Below are 17710 nucleotides of genomic sequence, written 5' to 3' on the forward strand. Positions count from 1 at the left end.
AATAGGCTGCAATCGGACCTAGACAGGTTACGGGGTGGGCGGATGAGAACGGGATAGGTTTCAACACTGACAAGTACAGGGTACTGCACCTGGGGGGGAAGAGCCAGCAGCATACCTACAGGCTAGGGAACTCCCTTCTCATCAGTGCAGAGGCAGAAAAGGATCCCAAGTCATTATTGATGCCAAAATGAACATGGGCCGACAGCATGGGGACGCGGTCAGGAAGGCCAACTACACCTTGTCATGCATCCACAGATGCATCTCAAGCAGGTCCAAGGAGGTGATCCTCCCACTCTATGCGACACTGGTCAGGCAGCAGTTGGAGTACTGCATCCAGTTCTGGGCACTGCACTTCACAAGGGATGTGGACAACATGGAGAGGGTCCAGAGGAGGGCCACTCGCGTGATCAGGGGGCAGCAGGGCAGGTTCTAGGAGGAGAGGCTAAAGGACCTGAACCTGTTCAGCCTCCACAAGAGAAGGCTGAGGGGGATCTAGTGGCAGTTTAAAAACTAGTCAGAGGGGACCAGCAGGCATTGGGGGAGTCCCTGTTCCCCTGAGCACTACCAGGAATGACTAGAAATAACGGTCACAAGCTGACAGAGGGTAAATTCAGACTAGACATTAGGAGGCGCTATTTCACTATCAGGGCCGCTAGGATCTGGAACCAACTTCCAAGAGAAGTGGTGCTGGCTCCTACCCTAGGGGTCTTTAATAGGAGGCTAGATGAACACCTTGCCGGGGTTGTTTGACCGCAGTACTCTTTCCTGCCATGGCAGGGGGTCGAACTTCATGATCTGCTCAGGTCCCTTCCGACCCTACCAACTATGAAACTATGAAACCATCTGCCATAAAGCTGGCAAGACAGTCAGCAATACAGAAGTCCTTGACTTCAGGAAAGCTGACTTTGACAAGCTCAGGAGACTTGTCGGTGAGGCCCTAAGGGACCACAACCCAAAGGGGAGGGGAGTTCAGGAAGAGTGGTTGCTCCTCAAGGGAGTGATCCTTGATGCACAAGCTAATGCTATTCCATCCCAGATGAAAGGCAGCAAAAGGGCACAGCAGCCCCCTTGGCTCTCCAGGGAACTAAGAGACATCCTGCAGCTAAAATAAGACCTACAAAGGGTGGAGGGCAAGACCCACCTCCAAGGAGGAATATTTTGCACTGGTCCAGACCTGCAGGGAGCAAACAAGGAAAACCAAGGCTGCGTCTGAACTCCAACTAGCTACAAGTATCAAGGATAATAAAAAGTCCTTTTTTAGATATGTGGGGAGCCGGAGGAAAAGCAAGGGCAACATTGGACCCCTGCTAAACCAGAAGGGACAACTGACAACCAACACCCAGGAAAAAGCCAACTTGCTAAATGGGTAGTTTGCGTCTGTCTTTCATCAATCCTATGGGATACCCCTGCCCATTACAGGACAGGGAGGCCCGGGTGAGGGAGATTTCTTGCCCTTCATCAATGCTGACCTTGTGAAGGAACACCTTGAGAGGCTCAACATCTTCAAGTCCAGCCCTGACAGTTTACACCCCAGGGTAATCAAGAAGCTGGCTAGCATTGTAGCTCAGCCCCTGGCACAGATCTTTGAGAACTCCTGGTGCTCTGGTGTAGTGCCCAAAGATTGGAAGAAGGCGAACGTGTTGCCTATCTTCAAGAAAGGGAGGAAAGTGGATCCAGCAAACTACAGGCCCATCAACTTGACCTCTATCCCAGGGAAGGTCTTAGAAAAAATCATCAAAGAGGCCATTCTCAATGGACTGGCTGATGGCAACATCCTGAGGGATACCTAGCATGGGTTTGTTGCGGGTAAGTCTTGCCTGACCAATCTCATTTCCTTTTATGACCAGGTGACCTATCACCTGGACAAGGGAGAGGAGATTGATGGTGTATATGTTGACTAAAAAAAAGCCTTCAATCTGGTATCTCATGATCACCTCTTGGCAGAACTGGCCAACAGCGGCCTCGGGTCCACCATGATCCCCTGGCTGGGGAATTGGCTCTGTGGTCAGACCCAGAGGGTGGTGGTTGATGAAAGTCAATTATCATGGTCCCCTGTGACCAGTGGGGTCCCTCAAGGCTCTGTTCATGGACCTATATTGATCAACATCTTCATTAATGATGTGGACATTGGCATCAGAAGTGGACTGGCCAAGTTTGCCAATGATACCAAACGTTGGGGTAAAGCATCCACACCTAAGGATAGGAGGGCAATCCAGGCTGACTTTGACAGGCTCAGGAAATAAGCAGACGAGAACCTGATAGTGTTTAACACCAAAAAATGCAAGGTTCTCCACCTTGGGAGGAAAAACCTGCAGCATCCTTATAAGCTTGGCAGTGCTACACTGGCTAGCACTATGAATGAAAGGGACTTGGGGGTCATGATTGACCACAAGATGAACATAAGCCTTCAATGTGACGCTGTGGCTAATAAAGTGAGCAAAATGCTGACTTGCATCCATAGATGCTTCTCAAGCAAATCCCAGGGTGTCATTCTCCCATTGTACTCGGCCTTGGTGAGGCCGCAGCTGGAGTACTGTGTCCAGTTTTGGGCTCCACAATTCAAAAAGGATGTGGAGAAGCTTAAGAGAGTCCAGAGAAGAGCCACGTGCATGATCAGAGGTCAGGAAAACAGACCTTACGATGACAGGCTGAGAGCTCTGGGACTCTTCAGCCTGGAAAAGCACAGGCTCAGGGGAAAGCTGATGGCCACCTATAAGTTTATCAGGGGTGTTTACCAGGATATGGGGCAATGATTGTTCACCAGAGCCCCCCAAGGGATGACAAGGTCAAACGGTTATAAACTCCTGCAAGACCGTTTTAGGTTGGACAAAAGGAAGAATTTCTTTACTGTTCGAGCCCCCAAGGTCTGGAATAGCCTGCAATTGGAGGTGGTTCAAGCACCTATTCTGAATGCCTTCAAGAGAAAATTGGGTGTTTATCTTGCTGGGATCCTGTGACCTGAGCTGACTTCCTGCCCCCGTGGCAGGGGTTTGGACTTGATGATCTTCCAAGATCCCTTCCAGCCCAAATGTCTATAAGTCTATGAAATCTATGAACAGGTCTCTTGCCACCTGGACACAGGTGAGAAGGTCGACATTATATACCTAGACTTCCAAAAGGCTTTTGAGCTAGTATTCCATGATATCCTGTGGAAAAATTGGAAGATTGTGGGCTTAACTGCTCAACTGTTCAGTGGGTGGGAAACTGGCTGCATGGTAGGACCCAGAGAGTTCTCATGAATGGATCTGTGTCATCCTGGTGATGACACACCCCCCACCCCCTTCCCCCACTCCCCACCCTGCTGCAGCCCCAGTGCCAGCAAGCACCTGACCCCCTAGAGTTATGTGCCTTCAGTTGCTGGGGGACACACAGAAGCACATGATGCCCTGGCCTCCAGTCACCTTCCCCTGCTCTCCCCAACCCCAAGCAGCTCCTTGCTGGGGCAAGTTGGGAAGCCCTGGGAAAACAGAGCCAGAGCAAAACCCTGGACATTTGCAGATATTTTAAAAAATGGCCCGGAAACAGATGGGAGGACCTAAAAAGAAATCATGTCCAGGAAAACCCAGACATATGGTAACGCTAGTGGTGCATGCTTCCAGGAGAAAGAAGGAAGAGGCATGAAAGGGAGAGGAGGGTGTGCTACAGGGGATGGAGGTGGAACTGACCATGCAGTGGCCCCAAGTGGTTTGGGCAAAGCTGGGCTACACAGCTACTCCCCTCTCCCAGCTCTGTACACCATGTATGCAGCACTCTATTCTGTTCTGGGGCAGGGGGCAGACCGTGGGGGCAGGGGTGGGAGGGAATTGTTTGAAGGTTGGGGAACTAGATTTCCCACACTGGGGAAGAGGCAATAGGAGGGTTGTTGCTCATATGTGATGAGGGACACTCTGGAGGGAGGCACCTGCAAAATGAGGCCCCTTGGTCTGTGGTCTTCTTTCTAGAGCTGTTTTTAGCTGCCCAGAAGTTGATAAGTTCTGCTTTATCAGATCACTGCTATATGGTTTTTGTTGGGGATGGGGAGGGGAGATTGTTGTTGTTTTGGGGGGGGGTTTAGGGGTTTTTTCGTTTGTTGGCTTGTTGATTTGCTCATTTGGTTTATTCAAGTAGCTCATTCTCATAGAAGGGAAATATAAAATAATTTCAGCTGAATGGAAATGAATGGCAAAATCAGTTTCCACAACAGCAATTATACCTCAGTATTCTTTCTGGGGGAAAAATAGACAATTATGACTTAGGCCTAGATCCACAAAGTGATCTTAGGTATAATGTGACAACACCCCTCTTCGGCACTTTGTTACATAGGGGAATCCAAAGGTCTGAGCTAGGCATTCAGATTGCATGTATACACAATGCAATGTACAATTCATGTATAGGTGTTGAGTGCCATAGACTGCAAAAGTCAGCATGCTGAAGTATCCAAGCTAGCCAGAAGGAAACAATGAAGACAGGAATGTGGCTTAAATCTTATCTCTTAGAGTTGGATCCTTCACTCCAGGCTGAAGGAATGTGCCTCCCTCCACCTGGGATGAATGCATTTCCAGAGTCAAATGCTAAGAGAGGTTCATTTCTTGAACACTAAAGAGAGTGAGGAGATAAGTCCTTTTCCCCTCTGCTCTCACATCCTGGGTGAATGCCCTAGCAACCAGCTCATAGAGTTACTCTCTCTCTTTCCAATGTCCTTGCTCATTGTATAATTATTTATACAGAGTAAAATATCTTCACCAGGAAACCTGAGAAAAATCCACTGGCTAGGGGGGTATCCTCTAAAGTAGGACATATGGGGCACCTACACATGTGCCTGACACCTGCTCTAATGTGTTCTAATTAGCATGTGTCAGAGCAGACTCATCGAATTGAGTCTGCTGGAGCATGGTAATGAGTGCACTCAAGCAGCCATGGCATCAGGTGTGTTCAGGGTCCCCACACTTCAAAATGGCAGCAGGGGTCCTTTAAAGCTCATTGAACTTAAAGCTCCCTGCCACCAGTTTGAAGCATGGGACACTGAATTCACAAGATGTTGTGGGCATTTTAATTAGAGCAGCTCCCGAGATCTGCTCTAATTAAAGCGCCTCCCCTCCCCTCGCTCCTGAGCACATGTAAAAACATCCATGGGTTTTAAATGCAGACGAAGAGATTGATTTAGTGGAAAGTGTTCTAATGGCTGAATCAATGGGTAAAATTGCATACATCCTGAATAACACAGTGTTTTCCAGTCTGAAAAGCACATATTGAAAATAACCAAAACAGAGTATGGATTACCTAGTTGATGAATCCCATCAAGTTTTAGATATCAAAACTGGATGGTTGTGTACAAACCCAACAGCAGAATTGTAGACACCTATGGGACTTTAAGGGGATAAATTAAATACCTAATGTAGGTTTCTCTAGGATTAGCCAGCATGTGATTGAGAGTCTTGAAGATCTAAACTTCTGGACCTAATATGGCTGTAAGTACAGCGCATCAGAACAGACTCAATTAATCGAATCTGCTGGAGCATGGTAATTACTGCACTCCAGCAGACTCCAGTGTCATATGTGTTAATGCCCCTGTGCTGAAAAATGGTGGCGGGGGCACTTTAAGTAAAACTCATTCAATGAGCTTTAGTTCAAAGTGCTCCACCACCATTTTTCAGCATGGAGATGCTGATACATATGATGCTTGGGGCGCTTTTAATTAACATGCTAGTTAACCGCCCTAACCGCCCTCCCCCCCCCCCACACACACACCTCCCAGAGCACATCTATAAATGCCCTTAGGTCCCTTTGGATTAACCCTTAGTTCTTTACTGCCTAGTACAAATGTGTGGTTATCATCTTAAGCCCCTAATCTACAAATATTTACTAATGGATAAATACTTTCCATCAAAGGTATTCCTACTGATAACTCTTACACACTTACTGTGTTTGTAGTATCATATGAGATAGCAAGCAAGCCTAGTTTACAGAAGATTTTCCACTCTTTTTAACTGCTGAGTCAAATAAGTCTCATTTACTTAAGAGTGTTGTATTTATTGAACACATCTTTTTCTACAATAAATTTAGGAAAGGAACTCCTGGATCAGAATAAAAAGGAATAATAGCTTTATAAGGCAAAGGTCTGGACTTGGAAAGGGACATGAAGGAGTGACTGAGAGTCTAACTTTCTAAGACTGAAAATGATCAGAGGAAAAAAAACCCAAAAATATAAATCCTGAACCCAATAGTTCTTCTCCATATTAACTTTATGTCATTGAATTGACATCATAGATCAGTTGATCTCTGGCACAAATAGCTAACAAGGCAAAAGTTACATCCGAGTGTTTTTTGTGAGGTAGTATGTACTACTTAAACCTTTTCAGAGATCTAGCATGATTATTAGCTTTTAGAGAATTGTCAATGATGTATAAGCAATAGCCAAATTTTCTTTTACAGGAATATGCACTACTACATATGCTAAGGACACATGCTTTTTAATGACTAAGTGGGTCATTTCTACATTTGCCATCCAAGAAAAAAATATCTCAGCCAATTTTTTTTTTAGTCCATCACTCCTAATCATGAAACCTTCAAAATTGTGTACAGATAACCATAGACTAAACTGCTGTCGTACAATATAACTGTATGGATATGGGGGAGGATTTGATGTGGGGTAACAGGAGTCTGGTTTCTCATTTTTTGTTCAGCAGCATGTTGGAATTATACTCTACCCATTTCTAACCCTGAAGCTAATAAAGGAAGAATGTCATTATATAAAGGGGGGACATTATTCTCCCAACTTTCTATACCAGGTTCAAGGATTTTCGTTAGAACTGCTTGGAATTTGGCCAATGAAACACTTTTTTTTTGCTGGAAAATGTTAATTAAATCAAAACTGTCTGCAGGAAATAATTTGTTTCAAAAAAATTCCATGTAAAAAATCTTTGGTAAAAGTTTGAAAGTTCTTGGATACCCCATTTTGACATTTTAATCCAGGCTTTGTAGGGTTAAGGTTCTAAGCAATTGTTTATTTTAAAATTCTAATTCAAAATTTTAAAATTTAAATGCATGCTAAAAAATCTTAGTATGGTATACTAACATATATTAGACTTAAAAAAAACACATTTATTCAATATTAATAAGTGTCAGGATTTTCTGTTCAAGGAAATTTTCAGGATTTCAAATTCTCATCCCAGTTGAGGATGGGTCAAAGTGTTGAAATTTCAAATATTCTTCAAGGATGGAGAAAACATTCCCCAATCAGCTCAGATTTTCTTCGCTCCTCTATATCAGCGGCCAGATAGCAGTTTGTGGAGACCAGTATAAAGGCAGTACTGCAAATGGTTTTGAAGATACAGTGGGTGCCTAAAAACTCTAAACACTCAGCATTTTCAGCAAAGGGTGACTGAGATAATCTTTCCCTGGCTGGAAAATGCAGAAATGTCCCACCGGGATAAAATTTATTTATTTATTTTTAAACAAAACCCTGTCTAAATATCAAGGAAGTATATCTTAGATGTAATCACCAGTGGAAGTGCCATGCAATAAGCCTTACTTAAACCTTAGTTTTATATAACTAGGTGCACTCCAGCTTGTATAATCACCGTGCTCTCTACCACTAAAAACAATCTAAATTATGGCAAATATGGGACTGACAGGAAAAGTTAACAGTCTCATCTTGTAAGTAAATCCCATACTCACCCGTTAATGTTAAAATGTGCCCTGCACAAAACTGGCTAACAGAATCAGACCCTCAATACAAAATTAGTTATTATCTATAACTTACCATCTCCAGTTTCAGCGCAGAGTTGCAAACCTAAATTGTTCTGTGGGTTAATCACCCAGTGATTGCTGGTCACAGTGATATCAAATACAAGCCAGCCCACATCCAGAGCTTGAGCCTTTCTTGTGTCTAACAGGAACAGGTCTGCATCCCTAATTTAAAAACAAATGGCTGAAGGTTAGGACATAACAAAATCATTGTTTCTTGTGCTTCCTCACAGCAGTCTCTCAGAATACAAATGGGCAGGGAGGCTTAGCTCTTTGATGGGCCTTTCTTGTAGTTGTACTGGTATATCAGAGGGTTTCTCATGGATATGGACCGTCTGAAATGCTGACTGATAAGGCCGAATTTCATTCATCTTTATGTGTCTTAGCGCTACTTATACATAAAAATGTATCCAAGTAAGTGTTATTTCAGTACATACGCAGATTTCAGGGTCTATTTCCATTTGCTGTGCTGGTTCTGCACTTGTCCTTCTCAGCATGCTCAGGAGACTCACTAGGGCCATATGTGGTCTGTGAGGGACTACGATTGCTCATGTAGGTATGTAACTGTGTGCAATTTCCTGAAAGTGTGGTTGAAGAAAAACCACAACTAGCAACTGTTTAACACTGGAGAAGAAAAGAGACCCTCCACCTTTTAGCTCAATAGCCTAGTGGCTGGGGTACTTGCCCAGGGTCTGGCAGACCCAAGTTGTAGGCTTTTCTCACTTATAAGAGGTTTGGACCTTCTTTTCTCACTTTTCAGCAAATTACTCTAATCACAAGGCCATGGGTTAGGCCATGGCCAGGGCACCCTCCAACCCACTTCTTGAAGCTGTTCCACTGAGCAGTCAAAAGGGAAAATATGCAAGGTCAGGACAGACCCAGTGACAGGGAGAAGGGGTTGGGGAGGGGACAGGCCTCTGAGCACAGAGGCTAAGGGACAGGGAGAAATCTTTGTTACTTCAGGGACTTACAAAAAGTCTCCAGCTGCTGTTCCTGCAGCATTGACTGAAAGGAGTCAATTTGCCCTTGAGTCAGCAGGAGGAGGGTAAGCCAGAGGGAAAGTGGCTCAGTAAAAGCAATATTGCCCTGGAAAGCAGGGGATCCTGGGCTTTTGCTCCAGGCCTTCCCCCTACACCAGTGTTGTTTATCCATTTTATCAAATAAGTATTAATGGCTGGTACAGAAAATCCCATGAGTACAAGATGGTTTTTCTGCACTTTACATTTAATAGGAGATATGGGCTGGAACACCTCCCTTCCAGCATCCTCAGGCATACCACAGTGCTCTGTGCACACTAGGTCCCAAAGCAGAACCTATGTAGTGAAGTCTGCACAACACCAGGGCAGGCTAAGTACCACTACTAAGTTACAGTACCAATTAGCCTGCTCCCAGCGCAGTGCAGAGATGGTTAAATAATTTTTGAGTTCCAGTGCTAGATCCTCTTTCCAATGTTTGAGGACAATTTTGCCATTGTGGTTCAGCGGCAGAGCCCAAGTTTGCCATGTAGGAGACCTGGACATGCAAAAAACTATAACCATGGAGGCACTGAATATCTGGACTTGTTCTGGCCTTTGGATACTGTTTCAGTGGTCTAAAGGGTGAATGGAAGATCTGGGCAGCCTCCAATCTTGCATACTCCTGCCTAGGTGTACGTGTTGAAGATCCTGGTGACCTGTCATCCATGCACCATAATCCTGAAAGACTGACAGTGGTGTACTACTATTATCTATTAGTAGATACTGCTACTACTAAACATGGCCAAAGTGTTTAGCTAGATAGTCCCGGTAACTTCAGGGAAGCACTTTTTGTAACTCTTCAGCATGGATCACCGTTTTGTTCTGTGTTAATAAAGGGCCTAGCATAATTTCCAATCCATGACTAGCACTCCAAAATACTACCATAATACAAATAATATGATTATATACAAGTTTACTTTCTTCAAAGAGGTGTGCTTGTTCTTATCAAACTTTCTTCTGTTTATTCTTGTTACTAATAATCTTCAGCATAAGAAATGGATTGATGTTTTCTGCTATCATTAGTCACCAAAACATCATTTAAAGAAAAACATCTTATTTAAAATAGCAATTGTTTCACAATGGTAAATGAGTCACAGCAGGCTTGACCCATTCCTCTCTCCAAACTATATTGTTAAGCATCAGAACAAACATAGGTTTTAGGAAAATAGATTACAGTTGACAATGAGCTTATAAAATAATAAACAAACCCATTAAAATGATGGTGGCCTCAGGCAAATGCTACTGCATCCTTCATGCACAAAGATGTTACAATGGCAGTGTAAATGGTAACTACCCATGCCTCACTACTCATTTTTAGATGTAAATGCAGGCTTGGGTCCTACGAATGCTTACACATGTGAGTAATTTCTGCATCTGTGGTTCTCAGTCCTTAAGCCCCTGCAGCACTTGTAGTAGTCAATGGGATCAACAAGTTTCAGCAACTCTGAACATCAGACTGATTGAGCTTAAAGAAACTACATACACATATATTCTAGTGTGCAAATGTTCAAAGGATTAGAGCTAGAAAAATATGAACTATGGTGAGGAGATTGCCATTTGAAAACAAAAAACACTTAATTACATTTTGTAATTCTCCCCATTGTTTCTGTTAAGTTACACTTCCAGTGGTGACATTCTGCACTATGGTCCTATCTAATCTATTATAGTGGAAATGTGTTAATGGCCACACAAGAAGAAAATGTACTGCTCCCTCTGGGTATAACTAACATGAAAACAACCATACAATTCAAGAGACCCTGACCTGCTACTCAAGAACTGAACAAATTAACAACGCACCACAAGCTCATAAACAGTACTCTCTAGAGCCAAATTTTTCTCTAATAAGCAGTTTTACCAGAACTTTAAAAGTTAAAAGTCTAGCTGTAAATGGGATATCCATTTAAGATGATTATTTATCAATAATTCATTATCCTTCAGTAACAAATGTGCCCAAATAAACATTTATATAAACTCATTTGGAGGACAGATATTTTATATTCTACAGCGTTTTAATTTTGGGGCAAGAGATGGGGGAGCAGAGATTGGACAAGATGACCTGGGGGCACCCTATAGGCACCTATGCATGAGTGAGGATGCTGCTCTGACACACTGGAATTCCTGAGCGTCGGAGCTGACTCGATTAATCGAGTCTTCTGGAGCGTGGCAATTACCTCCTGTGCCTCATGTACCAGCATCCCCACGCTTAAAAATGGTGGTAGGAGCACTTGAACTAAAGCTTATTGAGCAAGCTTTAGTTCAAGTGTCCCTGCTGCCATTTTTAACTGTGGGTATGGTGATACAAGAGACATAGCAGCACTTTCCCTCACCTCCAGTGCACATGTAAAAGTACCTTATAAGAAATTACTCAACATAGTAAACATGCAAACAGGAAAAATGTTTAGTGAAAAAGGGTTTATAGTAAGTTTTAAAAACAAACAAATTTTAAACCACTTTAAACTGATGATAAATGTCCCAGTAGTTTCAATTTCAGTAGATTTCATACAAAGGAGTCTAAATTATAATGCCTGTTAAAATGGTTTTCTTTATAACTCACACTAGCATTCAGATTCACTGTCCTTGCAAAAAGGTCCTTTGTACAGGGTTTGGACTTCACCTTTTATCTTTGCACCATTGCTCATTGTATATTTGTATTTTTACTGTCTGATCCTCAAAGCTGATGGTTTTTATACTAATGATGAAATAAAATCCCAGCTTTGGACTGGTACCAGAAAAAAAATCCCAAACATGTCCACAGATACATCCCTTCAAATGTCAATTTGATTGGTGCCTTCACATATAGGAAGAGAATAAGACCTGATAATGGTTCTAGACCCCAAATCATTATTAGGGGCAAATTTTCCAAAAGGAGTTTTGGCCCAGCAGCAGTTTCAGAGTTGGACCGTTTAACTTATTCTGCTTATAGCACTGCAACAGACATGAACACAGCTACTCTTTGGGATTGGTATTTCAACCTTTCTTCATGCAAGGTGATCAAGTAATGTAACTGGATCCAACAGATTGATTATTCTTCCACTTTGGTTTGGCAGATGAACAAATAATTCATTTTAGGAAACTACAGAAAACTAGAAATGATGTCTCAAGGGTCTGGTAATAAGATATAGAGCCTTTCACTTCTGGATCTCTGTTAGGAATGTAGCCCAGGTCAACAGAACTTCCTACAGAACTGCAAAATATTTACAATGAAAAAGAAGGTGACTTATAACTTGATTTTTTCCCCTCAGTTTGTTACAAATTCAGGATGATATCCTGTATTCCAATGAAGTCACTGGGAAAGCTGCCATTAATTTACATGGGGCCAGGGTTTCACCCTTCACTTGAGACCACTGAACCCAACTGTGCACCACATTTTTTATTAATTTTCTACCTCAAAATGCTCCATTATTGACTGAAAAGCAACATTGGGTGCATTGTGAATGAAAGGCAGAATTGGAATGCAGCTCCAAATATGTAAAATGCACATTTCCTATAAAACAGAGTAGCTAACCATATGTAAAGAAAAAGTGAAATGATATGAAGTACCCTGAAATGGAAACTAACAGCTTTATGCAGAAATAAATTGAAAACTTTTTTGCTATATTAATATATCTCCAGGAACTGCTGAAGGATTTTCCCTGCATAAAGACTATTGATTATCTATGTGAAATGAGTTTGGTGGTCTTAGTCCACTCCCTTGGGGTCAGCTGTCCACAACAAAAAAGCCAATAAACACAGGAATCTCAGGAAAGAATGTATATGCAGCTCCATATCTTCTGGCTTAGCTCAGCAAAGAGCTTGGTTGGGGAGATAAAGGCAGTAAAAAAGCTGCCTTTTACTTTCTTACTCCTTGATTCTGGAAAAGATTTGTTGGAAACCAGATCATGAGCACTTTGAAACTACACAGGGCTGTCTTCCAAGTGCTCCTTTATCTCCAGCTTCACACCATCATTTGAAGGAGCTGCCATGGCATCTTTATGCTGTCTGAGAATTCCCTAATGCAAGATGAATTAAGATGAGTTAAGATGATGGCTGTCTGCTACCAGACTTTGACTAGGGAGGTATTCCATGGAAATCTGACTTCCAGAACTAGAAACAGCCAATCCACCTCAGGTTAGGAGCACATTGGCAGGAATACATAGGACAGTTTGCATTGCCATTGGTTCTGCTTCACATATTCTTGGATTAAATAGAAACATCAATGTCTACTGCTGCCATTCAGCAAACTCCAAGTGAATTCAATTCACTTATGTTAGTGGCACACAGCCATTGGCAGAATAATATCTGAGACTACAAATAATCATTGCTGAGCAACTAAAATCTAGAATATCTCACTTATGGTCAAAAGGTGCGAGATGTCCCAGAATTTAGGACCCTTTATCAAACATCCCCCCACCCCCCATCACTTTCCAAGCTGAAATAGAAGTCACTCTGCTGACTCCAGATGATGCAATATCACACAAGAAGACAGGTTTTTGAGGTCACCAAGGGTCAGTCTGAGGTCCTGTGTGTCAATACCAATGTCTAGCTTCACTCAGAAACTAACTGATCAATGTAGCTACTGGGTATTAAGCAATAAGCAATTGCAATTATCTTTATAACATCTAGTCCCATATGACCAGTACAACCTTTAGATGTTAGAATAATGAATCACTCTAATGAAGTCTACACTCGAAAACAAAGGATATACATTTTTTTGCCAAATACAAATGATAAAAACATTTTGGGCAACTGTTGCTACCTGGACATCCAAAAGCAGGTGAGAGACCAACAAATTGTTCAGGTTTCAAATCTAAGTAATGTACATCAGCCAAGATGAACTTTGGATGTAGTATGTGAACCTTTCCCAATTCTACTGTCCAGCTTGTCCCCCGAGACATCTGCCTGTACACACTCAATTAAACATTCAAGACTAGCAAGACCATCAGCATCAAGAGTTTGTATGTTCATGAACCTAACATAACTGAAGACTCTGTATGTATAGGGTGCACCTACATGTTGCCCTACAGTGATGTTGTTGTGGTGCCATGCTTTAGTACTTCCTTTTGAGCTAAGGATGTACTAAATGCATGGTGCAGTAACTACCTGTACTGTTCCATGCGCACAACACATGGTTAGTTTTCTCTGCTACTTTGCCATAGCAGCTGGCTAGAACAGGGGTGCATGCCGCTAAAGCAAAGTAGCTGCCAATCACGTGTAGACTCACAAGATCACTACATCATGACATCACTGTAACATGTACGGTGACATAGGGCAACATGTAGACATGCCCAGAAATCAGCATACTATCATACACTGTAGCTATTATGTAGGGGGTATGCTTATTCTCACAGTAGTAGGTTTGGGTACTTGTTAGAAATCCAGATAAATTTCAGAGCACTAGAAGTTTTTCCTCTCTCCAGTGGAGTAATTTGTTAGGAAACAGTTATTAAAAAAATCCAGAACATCAGAAGGTAAGAAAATTACCCCTTACCATTACTTTTTCAACAATCTTTTTGGGTTAGAGACAAAAACCTTATTTCATTGACACCTTGATATATATCTACTTAAAAGATACCCTTCCCTCAGGCTCCCCACCTCTTCACAGCCTCTTTTCAGAGCCTAGTGTTGCAATACTTTTAAATGGTTTTGCAAGTTGGATCCCCATTCATGTAGTATTGCCCTAGAAGGGCTGTTCTGAATTAGGTTGCTTTTAATCTCTTTTGACTCCATGCCACTTGATATAAAATCCCTAAATATTCACTGGACCAGCAGGAGAAAGTACACATATCTTTAAAGCCTAGTGGTTAAGCTTCCCTGTAGGAGAATAAAGATAGAAGAAATCCCATCAAGCAGAGGAGGGATTTGAACCCTGTCTTGCCACATCCTGGATAAATGCTTAACTCCTGTGGTATTTGGTAAAAGGCGGGCACTTTCATCAGATATTCTCCTCCTTGCTGGGTTGTTTTGTTTTTGTTTTTGTTTTGGGGGGGGGGAGGGGAGGAGCTTGTTTATTTGTTTTGGGTTTTCTGTCAGTCTAACTTAAAATGTAGGTCTTAGTTTACACTATTTTGCTTTTTTATTTTAATGGCCAGAAAGGACATGATTTCTTTGCTTTAATCTTTAATTTGTCCCACACAAAATTGGGGGGGGAGGGTCTTCTTTTTGGTGGTAAAAACCTCCCAGATCATTAATCTGGCGTTGTTCTTTTTTTTCTTCTTTTTATAATTTTACAGTTTGGTCTCTCAATTGAAAAATCTTTTATTTGCACAGCTTTACTTGGTAGCATCTTGGGTCTGCTGCTGAATCTAATGGGATGCTTTGGATCCTGAGGTCCTTTGAAAACCTGTTTTAGTGGTGTATATCTTGAAAACTTCTTCCACAGAGCTTTCTGTAAACTTAGAATTTACAAAAATGTTGCCTCATCGACTTGTAATTGCTGTCTTCCCATTCACTTTTAGCTTATGTGCAATATCTTATTATAAAGTGTATACATGACCTAATCTAAGTTAATTATACATATTAGTCCTGGACAGTTAAAAATGAATACAGCTTTTGCTTCTGCAAAAATAAATGAAGTTAAACCATTAAGCGTGTCCTTTTAAATTGCGCAGTGACACTTGGCTTGTGGTGCTCCCTATTTCAATGAGGGATATATTTTCTTGGACATTTAATTTGTGCGTGTGCTTCCATCTTTGCTCATCCAGAACAGTTAACTTAATCTAGCTACATGCCTGCATGCAGAAAAAGGGACAGTGGATGTGCAGATTAGATAATCAGATTGGAAAATTTAAGGCTCTGTGACACTGAAATCATTTCATGCCAGGTATTTTTTTTCTAGCCCAGTATTTGTTATTGTTTTCTAGGAAATAACATCCTGTAAAATTAACTGACAAGAAACAAGATCTTGCAGAAGGTGCATTCCTGAAAGCTGACTGGGTATTATTCCTCCATTTTAGAGAGTGCAAACATGAGAAATTATTTGAAATGTAATACACACACACTCACACAAAGAGTACCTGTTTGGGTATTCCTTGATGATCTGATATATGCTAATCTGAATGGTTTCATTCTCAAACCGACTGCTGCTTGGGTCCTTGTAAATCCGGAATTCAGCTGCTGTCACTGCTTCTCCATGTGGGATTTGAGTCAGGTCAAACCGAAATTCTTTGTAATGCCTTCGCTGATGAGAAAAGTCCTTGTCTCTTTCAACTATTAAAAAAATGTAATTACATTAAAGCAATAAAATTATACATTTCCCATGATTAACTGAACATTCGCTATGCTTAGAAATGAAAACCAAACAAACAGGATGATAGAAAACTGTGCAAATAATAAAACCACAAACCCAGACATACTTCCAGTTAAAGGAAACTTCACAAGCCAAGTGTCTTCAGTTCAAAAGGAAAAAACCTCAGTGGTTTTATACAAATTACAGAGGCCAGAGTGGGAAGAACATCAATAAAGCTGAAAGAGGGCATGTTGTGAAGAAATATGGACAAAATGAAAGTTGCAGAAGGATCAGAGACTATACATACAGAAGCAATTATTTGGGAGCCATAGATGAGTTTGGAGTACAATACTGAAGTAATAATCAGGAGAGAGAGTGGACCACTCCTGTCTGAGGCAATAAATTCTGATGTTAAATATTTAACAGTTGTAGTACACTTAAGAAGCAGCTACTGCAATATAAATTAGCACATGCTGTCATCTTATGGTGTAAGTGTCCTCTTGTCAGTGGTCTGAGCAAGAGAACCACCAGTCACAGCTAAGTGGTTTTGGCACTCACACTGCAAATAAAGCAGTGCTCCTAACAAACAAATTCATACATTCATTCTCTGTCATTTCTCTAGTTATGCCTTGTACTTGCTATACAATTCCAGCAGAGGCTAAATCTAACATGGTAATTAGTTGAGCAGGACAGTAAGGATCTCCCAGAAAGTAAATCAGGATCAATCATCTGACACTAGCTGAACTTTTTCCCTAGTTTCAGGAATGAAAATTTTTGGTAGACTAAGGGCTAAATCCTATTTTGCTTTACACACCTAAATCACATGTACACAGCCACATAACTATATTTGTGAAGTAGAATTTCCCCATGTGTATGCCTGCTGGAATTAAAATGGAGGAGGAAACAAAGAAGAGGAGTTCTCCAAACTGTTAGCCCAATAGATTAGTTGTTTAAACACTTATCCAGGAGCAGGAGGGCAGGTTCTAGACTCACTTCATCAGAAGAGGCTTGAACTGGTGCCTGACCCACTGCACCTTGCATTTAAAAGTCATTGGACAAAATGTATAAACAGCATTGGGAAAGTTTCTGCCTCATATTGGAGGATCACCTCCCCCTGAAGGCAGCTGCCATGTTACTGAGCCACCTTCTTGCTTATTCTCTCCCTCCTAGCCCCTCTTTTAGCTGACTAGGGTAGTAGTTTCAAATGGAAGCCTGGCGGGAAGACTAGGTAATGCTGAGTCTGGGGTCTGGAGGTTAGAGCATTTCTCTCGGATGCAAAAACACAAATTTCAAACCTCTTGGTGAGGGGGGCCTAGAAGCTACTCCCGGATAATTGCCATAGCTACTAGGCTATTGGGCTAAAAGGTTGAAGGAATTTTCTCCTCTTTGTAACGCTCACTATTTCTAGTCTTTTACTACTAAAATGATTTGGTTTACTCAGCTTCACGCATGTGATTAAACTGATCCTAATTCACTGCACAGATGCCCAGTTAAAAGGCAGGACTGTTGTGCATGTATTGGGTGTGTGCTGGCCTGCATGTATAGGGCTGAACTTAAAACTGTGCACCAGTACCAGGAACTGTAGTTTTTTGGTTTGAATGTGCCATTTAGTCACCTAAAATAAAACAGGATTTAGCAATAAGGCTAGGAACAGACATTTGTCTCTGAATTAGTTGTGCCTGTGTTAGTTCTGGAACAGAAATATCCTGGGATTGGTGTGTATGCACATCAGCCTTCTAATCAGGATTTAGTGAACAGCTGAATG

At 41.8% G+C, this 17710-nt stretch overlaps 1 protein-coding gene across 4 annotated transcripts in view; it reads right to left on the reverse strand.

Moving 5' to 3' along the window:
* Positions 1-17710, reverse strand: part of BMP5 (bone morphogenetic protein 5) — a 109999-nt gene that overhangs the window by 65717 nt on the left and 26572 nt on the right. For all 4 annotated transcript variants that reach the window (XR_009463323.1, XR_009463324.1, XM_019497007.2 and 1 more), the window contains exons 2-3: positions 15734-15926; positions 7742-7890 (exon numbers count right to left, since the gene is read on the reverse strand). Coding sequence is in view for 2 of the 4 variants with exons in the window: in XM_019497007.2 (XP_019352552.2) it covers positions 7742-7890; positions 15734-15926 (342 nt within the window). In the remaining 2 variants the exon portion in view is untranslated. The remainder of the gene's footprint in view (positions 1-7741; positions 7891-15733; positions 15927-17710) is intronic.

The sequence above is a fragment of the Alligator mississippiensis genome, chromosome 1, assembly GCF_030867095.1.
Source record: "Alligator mississippiensis isolate rAllMis1 chromosome 1, rAllMis1, whole genome shotgun sequence".
In the NCBI taxonomy this organism is placed as follows: Eukaryota; Metazoa; Chordata; order Crocodylia; family Alligatoridae; genus Alligator; species Alligator mississippiensis.